We start from the raw sequence: 9,509 nt of genomic DNA, 5'->3' as shown, positions 1-9,509 counted from the left end.
GCCTAACACTTTGATATAGTTACAGTATTTCAGACTCAATCACATCAAGTCCTCCCTGCTGCAGTAGCACACTTTCTTTTGACCTGGATTTCACTGACTTAACCGACTCAAATCTAGCTCACAGTTGCATTTCTGCGATGCAGCTCAACAAAATTACCTGAACATCATTTTCTTCTTTTCACACTGCATGCTGCCTTCCAGTCTGTCTCTGAAGAAGATGTTACCAGAAATAAGATGAAAACTGTTTCAGGGAAACATGCATTTATTGTTAAGCATTCCCAGTGAAAATCAACATCTTTTAAAATGTGTATTTATTTAAAAAATCATTTGTGTACAAAAGTGTTGTGTCGTCTTTATTCTCAAGACAAAAAACACTGATGCTGCATTCCAGCCCCACCCACTCATCCTTCACAGGAAGTTAGATGATCAGTAATGAACCTCCTACAGTATCCTTTATTACCAACTTGTAAAAAGTCAAAATTTGGGATGGAAAAAGCAGGGTTCTTCAGCAGTTGAAATCAGCATTCTTATGATGACAGCCTTCTTCACAACAAAGCACCAGCAATTGTCACAAATTGTAAAATGGACAAATACAGCAGTTTTGTAGTACATTTCCTCATCTGTTGAGTCATGTATGTTACTTACATTTTCAATGAATGGCTCAGCTTCATAAGCAACTGGCTAGCTATTTTTATGCCTACAAAGCAGGTAACAGTAAGCAGAAAGGGAACATCACAATACAGTGCAAATGATTTGCAACAATTTCTCCAGTGGGAACAAATCTGAAAAAGTAGAGTTGCTGAGCTTAACTAAAGAGCATTACAGCTGAAATAACTAAGTGGGAAGCAGAATGTATTAAGGACAGTTGATCTTGCATGTCTAATGGCAAATCAGCTGATGAAGCTACTATCAGTACAGATGGGAAGAGCAAGCTATACATTTTACTGCAATTCGTTTATTATAGGTCAGTCAACCTGAAAACTAAAACAGTAAACAATTTTTGCAGCCTGGAAAATAAGGCTATGAACAGTGAAAACATCTACCTGGTCTTCCCAGAAAAGCTTTTTTGTACACATGAGTATTGTGGTGCCATAAGCAGTATGGAGAAATGAGAATTCTTAAGTGTCTCTTGCTTAGCCAATTGCCCAAGTTCTACAAAACAGAACACCAGATTTTACTAGACCAACGGCTGCATTCAGCAAGATGCTTCATATCTACTCCCAGCCCACTATCCCCACCTCAGCACTCAAAATACAGCAACAGAGCATATGAGATTCCATTGTGCGGCTTCCCCCAAAAAGCTATTAAGGAAATTTAACTTCCACTATTAAAATATTGATCACTTCCCCCTTGGGCATGTCTCCATATATAAACCAGCCTCTTTTGCTCCATCTGAAACAAGCAATGGTCCTGCATACAATTACATTTCCCTTCACTCTGAAAACTGAACACTGCATGAATTGTATACAACTATCACAGTAAACAGGAACTCTGACTAAATCGTTTCAGGTCAGTCCCAGCTCCCAAAAATCAAGGAGTGATTTATACTTGTAAATGCTAGGCCTGATGCACAGCTGTTGAGTTTAATTTTGCATAGTTTAAATGTTTCCATTATCCATATCATGTATGTCAATCTAGCCTTTCAAGAGAAGTCTTTTTCCCCTACATTCCACGTGCCAGAGTTCCAATGCTAACTTACTTTAAAAAGTTAAATACAATTATAAGAAAAAACTGATTTATATTCAACACAATTAATACCTAATTCTTCAAATAAATACTACCTGACTGATTATAGTCAAGGCCCCATGTACTCTGTGGCAAAGCAGAGTCAATTCCACTACAAGGCCGCTGTTGCTGCAAACCGGAGAGAGTTGTGGCAAGTTCAGGTAAAATTAAAAACCTGGAAACTTAAATGCAGAGAATGAACAGCAGCATTTTTACAGTCAATCCACCTTGTGCTCTCCGTAAGCGCTCATCCCCCCAAATGCATCCATCACTTGGTCATATTGAGAACACCACTTCTTTTCCAAAGCTGTTGCAAGAAGTTGCAAGTTTGGCAGCTGGTCAGAGGCATGACTGGGAATTTTGGCACCTGTGTTATGTGAGGCTTTGGCAATGAGAAGGATGTCTTTTTTTCCTCCCTGCCTCTGAACAAAACCAGAAGCCACTTTAAATTTGCAAGGAGTCAAAAGAGACTGGAGTGAGTACCTTGTTTCCCAGCAATAACATCCACCAACAAGGGATACAGCAGAGTAGCTGGATGTTTATTAAGAAATTCAGCACTGAAATTTAGTCCACAGTCCAGTAGTCATTTGGTTTCAATGTTAAACATGCTATTGAGATAACAGGGGACATTCAATTATTGTTTCAATCTTCCAGACAGATTAGGATAGGGCACCTGTTTATCAATCGGGAAGTATTTGTATGCAGAATGATGCATTAAATGCATGTTGTAAATGCACAACCTGAAGCAGGGAGTGGCCTATGACAATTCTACATCCATGAATGCACAGGGTCCTGAATATAGTGCTGTCTAATCAGATAACACAGAAAACTGAACTACAATTTGGGCTTCATAAAGTTGCTATGATAAACAATGGAACATTAAGATTCCTAGGGCTCAGCCCCAGCTGCAGTTAAACTAATCTGGTAAATTATTACCCTTATATTCAACTCTGATAATTACCAAGAGTAGAAAAACATTCCTTATAAAGGAGTCAACTATCAAATTCAAAAGGGACCTTAAATTGTGAATGTCTGCCTAATAATTGTGTCATTGCTCCTCCTCAGCCTAGGTCTTGAGAAACTGCCCTCTTGCCAGCATCTCAGTGAGCACCAAAATACCCCACCCCTCTTCCCAAGTGCAGGGTAAGGGGGACAAAGGGCACATGACAGTTGTACAAATCTGCATTTGAACATAATGGGAAAGGGAAGATGGTTCTGCAGTGCAAAGAATACAAGGAGCTGGGCAAGGGAAATAAACTCCACATTAGCAAAATTTGTAATTGGCAACTGTGATAATCAAAAAGCCCATTCTCTTCTTTTCCCTCCAGCTGTCTTCCTTATCCCATTCCCTTATATAAACTGAAATCTTTAAGTTGGTTATCTTTTGATTGGTACCCATTGATGTCTCCAGAGGGCTCATCCTGTCATCAAACAGCAGACCCCAAAAGCCTATAGTAAGAGTTCATGTCCCTTAAAAATGAATTCCAATTTCTTTCCTTTGATAAATAGCAGTGAAGAACAAGGGAAAGAATAGACAGTCACATTTACAGTTACCACCAGGGTAAGAAAAGTGTAGATGTAATAAAACTTTTATCAGACTGCATAACAGAGAAGATAGTAACTCAAGATTTTAGCACAAATGGCAGAGTTGCCACCATTTTCTACTATCCCTGGTTATTACCTAACAAACCAGTTGAGCAGTAGCAGCTTTGTTTTAAAAAAATAAATAATATAAAGGAAAGACAAAAAAATCTTGTTTCCTTTGGCATCTTTGAAAATGAATTACACTGCAGAAAAACCCAAGAAATACGATCACTGAATAAACCTTAGAAAGCAGTACAGAAAGACTAAGTAACTGTATTTAGTATTGCACTGATATGAGTTAAAGTATTATTGTCTGTGTCCTACAAAACCTTTTTTTTAAAGTATGGACACCTCAGAATGCTGCAGGGAGCATCCTGCATTAGGTATTAGTTAACTCTTTTCCATCTTTATTTTCTGGTTCTGTTCCCCCTACTACTTTGCTCCAGATATTTGAGAGATTTAATAATGTTCCTTACTGTTTCCAGTATCACTGACAAACCAAGTCATCTATAAAGTGTGAAACTATTTCAACTTATACTTTATAGTTCAAGGAAAAAAACTGACATATGTACATTTTCCTCTCAAACTGATCCATTGTTTAGGTAAAAGAAATATCGTAATAGAAAAGATGACTTTTACAGTACCTATCATCCACAATCCTCAGCCTCTACTCTAAGTTTCTTTTCTATGTATTTTAGTTGAAAGTTTCAGGTCAAATGTATTTTCAAAAAGCAAGTAACCATATTCATAAAAACATTACAACTTTCTTCAGATGGAGGTACTAGCATTTGAAACTGCAAAACTAATAATTTTCAAGCTTTTGCACTCAGGATGAAATGTCATTTTAATACGAATAGAAAGGCTGACTGTATGTACAAGCGAAGGTAAGATTTCAGCTCTTATTTATCAGAAACATCAATCCAAAAGAAAGAAATTGAGAACACACTTCTACTTCTATGTGCATTTGAAGTATGTACAGTAAAAACACCAACACAGCCTCCAGGTATCAACTAGGTAAAAATGCAAGCAAGAATGATTTTTAAGTTACCTGGTAAGTAATCCTTACATTGAAGCCCAAAATAAAGCTAGAAAACTGTTACAAAAACAGTTGATTGCATCATAGCAAGTACTCTAAGAAAAAAAAAGTTCTCAATACATTGGAGAAATAGTTTTTCTTCCTTCAAATCCCATGAATTCATACTACCCAGAATTTATTGAAGGAGCTTTGACTTCTATTTCAAAATGAAAAAAGCAGCTACACATTTTTGTGCTATGTCCAAACATACCAAACTTTTATGTGATTGTGTAGAAAAGTATGATCGTTGAACATTTTACTGGTTATTCAAAAGATACCATTTGAAGTGAAAACTAGGCTACTGTCAATGGTGCACCTATCCACAGATTATGGAGTTGGCGGAGACAGTTTAGCTGCATGTTAAAGGGGAGGAGGAGGGGAGATCAGCAGGTTTCCCAGTCACTTCACTGGGAAGAAAAAGGTTCTGAACAGGTCACCATTTTTAACTTAGAAAAGTCTTGAAAATCTTTCAGGTAAGTTACAAGAACACTCAAGTACTTAAACGGTGCTCTCTTCAGCTACCCCCTCTAAAATGTCTAGTAAAGTACAAGCATGCAAATATAGGTCAATCCACAGGTACATAGGATCCATGTTAAAAACAGTAAGATAGCTGTGATGAGTGACACCAACAATTTTGATGACTATGACACTTAATGTTAGCTGAATTATTAAATCAAAATCCTGAAGCAAGTTCCTGCTAGTCTTGGTCACACTGCTAAACACTAAAGTAGGCATGTTTGTCCCCCACTGTTTTAGCTGAGCTCAAGGAATTTTTACAATATTTAGTAAGAAAAAAAATTAAAGTATTTCCCCTTTTTAAATTTACACAGACGTTTAATTAGCTTTATTTACAGAGCAGTTTTCAGTCTCCAATAGTGCCTAGATAGCATCATCAGGCAAGAGTGCCAGTTTTAAAAGAGAATCTCTATAGAATCCTAAAAATAACAGATGGTGAATGCTCCTCAAGAAGAGGCAAGCTGGACTATGGAAGCAGCTCTCTCTACATGGCTCAGTTACTCAGAAGCAATTCTGTTGCAGTCTCTACATCCCATGATTTTGAAGACAAGGCCACTATTACTGCATTCTGTGAAGAGAAAGCAAAAGGGCACAAAATGTTCAGCCTGTACAGCAGCAGCAGCAGCAAAAGTCAGACACTTCACATATTAGCCTGGCTGATATTTTCTAAATTACAAAGTAATTTAATCAGAAAGTATCTACTTTCTGATCAAATGAGAAAATCTTGGAGAAAACCTTGTCTTTCCTCTTTGTATCTGGAGACTTCATTGCTGTCCTATGTAAAATCTTACAGTGTTTTAAACTGATGATCTGTAGAACTGTAGAATCTGTAAAAGCTTAGAAAAAAAATCTAATAAAATTAGAAAATGACTGATTCAGCTAGTTCATAAGATATTACCTCTTAAAAAAAAGCAATCAGAAAAGGTGTTTAGATCTATAAATCACTAGTATATATAAACACAAGTACAAAGGTTTTATAGTAAATTAGCTAGTACCCGTGTGTGTACCTGCTCTGCTCCAATTTTTTTTTTTTTAACTGAGTTATGCATACTTACCCTATCAAAGCCCATAGCACAAAGGTTTTCTATCTTTTTGGTGTACTCTGGACTAGAAACTGGTGCTCCAGCATACACATGTGCCCAAAGCCGAGCTGTCTGTTTAAACATTTCTGGGTTTTGTTTGTACTGTGCAAAAAGAGAAAGGAAAAAAAAGTTAATCCATATGACTACAGCAAGATACAACTCAAAAGCATACTGATTATGGCAGAATTCAATTCATAATGCCTTGTACATACAGCACCTGCAAACCTGCACTCTGCATCTTGGAATATGAATTTCCAAAATGAAACAAACTTCCTCCTGAGGACAAGGTATGTTGGTATCATTTGTGACAAAGAAAGTACTTAGAGATAGAAGTCCACCTGCCACTATTTTACAGTAAGTTATTTACTAGAAAAAAAATTGTGTAGATGTACACAGTATTTTACACCAGTCTTACCATATACAATTTTTCTAATAAACAACAGAACTTACCTTAAAAGACAACAGTGAAAAGTTCCCAGCCTGTGTCAGGCACTCAAAAGCTGACGAGTGCTTCAACTGTCACAAATTACCTTTTTAGACAAGATGACAGTTCTTGTTTTAGTAATTTTTATATTTAATTTCAGTTTTTAAAATGGGATATTTACAGTTTTACAATTAAGTGATCATATATCATTTTAAGTTAAAAAGCTACTCATCTTTAATTGCATGACCAGTTAGCATTTGACCAGTGCGACACTGCTGAGAATTTATATTGTCTAAACAGAGGTACAGACCTGAAACATGTCCCGAAGGATGCTGAAATATGGTAGATTATCATTCCAAATAACTTTATTATACAAGGAAAAACAAAACAAAAACATGAGCCTGCACATCATCACTAATCAAGAAATTCAGATGTATTTGGGAATATCTGGGTCATTACTTGTACTGTGCTACTGCACAGTAATCCGGTCATGGTCCAGGACCCCAGTGTGGCAGCACGGAACACCTCATGCCCCGAAGTCTACTCCTACCTGAAGGACCTGACGACTGTATTCATTTATATAATGTAAAACTCAATTACAGTGAAGTATAGGGATGTTACAACAGACCACTGTATTGCATTAAAGAGCAGTATTCTTATTTTTTTATTTTTAGCATTTTAGGAATACATGCAAGCTTTTGTATAGTTAAAGTATCTACTTTCTGATCAAATGAGAAAATCTTGGAGAAAACCTTGTCTTTCCTCTTTGTATCTGGAGACTTCACTGCTGTCCTATGTAAAAAAAAGCTCAGCTGAGAACTAGACTTGATTTTCACCAGTTCTTGACTTTTAAACCACACATTTTCTACAGGTTATAGCTAGAAGTACCCCCCGTTTTTCCATGAAACTCTAGTACTTGAATTCATTTTCATGCACGCTAATTCGTGTAAATTTATTTTTAAAAGTCCATTTAACCAGTTTGAGCGATAATTACATTCCTCAAAAATATTTATTCTGAAAAGCACATTAGAAACTGACTCCTAATTCACTTGTTTTCTATCCACTTCAATAAGAATGGGACTGGGTCACATTTAAAGTTGTTTTCCAGGCTAATTTTTTTAAATACTGAACACTAACTGCTGTAACCAAAGGCCAATCCCCATATTTATGCAAACCATCCTTCTTACAGATCTTTGCAGGGAATGGGAGAAACCGAATCCTTCTTATAACAGATCCTACCAATTTGCCACAGCCCAAATACAAAACCCAGTAGGAAGGGGCAGAGAACACTGCTCCTTGGAAAATTTGACAGAGAAATCTTCAGGCACAACATTGCCATCAGACTGTTAAAGCTGTGATATAAAAATCTCACCTTACTAACTAGGAAAGGAAGCTGTATTTCAGTCATTGTTGGAGTAACACAAGACTTACTTTAACAAAAAGACAGTGACCCTAAAAAAATCTAGGTACACTGAAGCAAGGAAACCAGTTCAGAGACACCACTTGTATAAAAACCCTGGTGGCCTCATTTGCCCTTGCAACAGCTCATTATACACAGAGCAACTCAATCTGACAAACCGTTTGGGTGAAATCATCCACGGCAAGGCTAAGAACATGGCAATACCATGGAATTCCAGGATTCTGGCCACAGCTATACTGACATATAGCGCTGCTGCTAAATGCTGGGGTTTTTCAGTAGTCTCCAGAACTGCCACCCTCAGCTGGTGAAGTGTTAGGACATGACCTCCTTACTGATCTCAAGCTGCCTTCCCTGGATATTTGACACAGCTGGGAACCAGAACAGAAGTTCCAAAACATACTAGCTAAACAGGTCCACATACAGCGTGCTGACATGCTTGTTTTCTGTCCAGAATATCAAAGGTTATAACTGCATCCAGAAAATATTCAAATATGAGAGAAAATGTTCAAATACAAGGAGAGATGTATAAGCCTATTGGATGCTGAAAGCACTGAAATTTTATACTTTCCTCAACATTACCACAAAATACCTTTGTCACTATTATGAACTCAGACACTTTTCCCTTTTTTCCTTCCTCAACATACAAAAAGCATGCATTTTGGAACTTAGTTTAAAAAAAAAAAAAAAAAAAAAAAAATCAAATTATTCACTTATGAACCGATTTTCCCTGGCTTTCAACAACACACAGAAAAATGTGAGTTCTAGTATAACCAGTCATACAAGATGCAAAAAAAATAAAATAAACTATTTTTAAAAAGTTAATGCTACCATATATATGCATCCAGGCCTGCTACTTTTTGCAGTCAACTAGAATTCCATTACCACCAATTAAGCTGGTAAACAGTGCAGTTAATTTGAGAGTCTGCAAGCATCAACTGTACAAAACGCTTCACTCAGTTCAATTACTTGCAAGAAAGGTAAAGAATGACCAAAAGTAATTGCTTTCTTAATGTCTGGCTGATTATCAACGTTGCTGATCTGGCCTATTCATACTGACATACAAGAAATGGTTGCGTGCTGGCAGCCAGCTCAAGGCAGCATCATAAAATGTTAAAAGTAATTTTAGATGCATTTCTTTATTTAAATTAAGATTATTAGGTGCACAAAAAATGTAAACACTTGTTAACTTCACTATGCTGCTTCTTCACTGCATTTTCTCTACACAAGATAATGAAATAAAAAAATCAAACAAAAGCAAAGGTTGATTTTATAACCAGTATCCATTTTCAGGTTCTCAATCCTGTACTTTCTGGTTGCAAACACTGCAGTGAAACACTCATTTGATTTTTTGTCGGTTTTGTTTTTTTTTTTTAATTAAACTAATAAATTCCATGAAGCTTTCTGGCTAACCAAAAATAAGAAAAAGGTTCATCTGAGTTAGCAGGGAACCCTTTAGAAGAATTAAACAGTTAGTTCTGGGAATTACTTTAAATATCTTACCTGGTTTGCCACTACTGCATCTTGTGGGTCATCTGGTTCTGCAGCTGCCAACAATGCTTGCAGTGATAACAACACTGTTCTTAGAGTCATTGCTGCTGCCCTAAAATTCAAGTTTGAAAATGGCATTACCAAAATCTCCTTTGTTGTATGCCCTATTAAATAGCACATAAAGTGAAAAAAATT

The 9,509-nt window shown here is 36.6% G+C and overlaps 1 protein-coding gene across 1 annotated transcript in view; it reads right to left on the bottom strand.

The window, feature by feature from the left end:
* Positions 1-244: 244 nt before the first annotated feature.
* UBE2K (ubiquitin conjugating enzyme E2 K) overlaps positions 245-9,509 on the bottom strand; it is a 52,678-nt gene continuing 43,413 nt past the window's right edge. The window contains exons 4-6 of the mRNA XM_019525854.1: positions 9,327-9,426; positions 5,956-6,084; positions 245-5,468 (exon numbers count right to left, since the gene is read on the bottom strand). Coding sequence (XP_019381399.1) covers positions 5,394-5,468; positions 5,956-6,084; positions 9,327-9,426 — 304 coding nt within the window. The 3' untranslated portion in view covers positions 245-5,393. The remainder of the gene's footprint in view (positions 5,469-5,955; positions 6,085-9,326; positions 9,427-9,509) is intronic.

The sequence above is a fragment of the Gavialis gangeticus genome, unplaced genomic scaffold, assembly GCF_001723915.1.
Source record: "Gavialis gangeticus isolate Ggan-Ray unplaced genomic scaffold, GavGan_comp1, whole genome shotgun sequence".
NCBI lineage: Eukaryota > Metazoa > Chordata > Crocodylia > Gavialidae > Gavialis > Gavialis gangeticus.
This window is presented reverse-complemented; position numbering and strand designations above follow the sequence as displayed.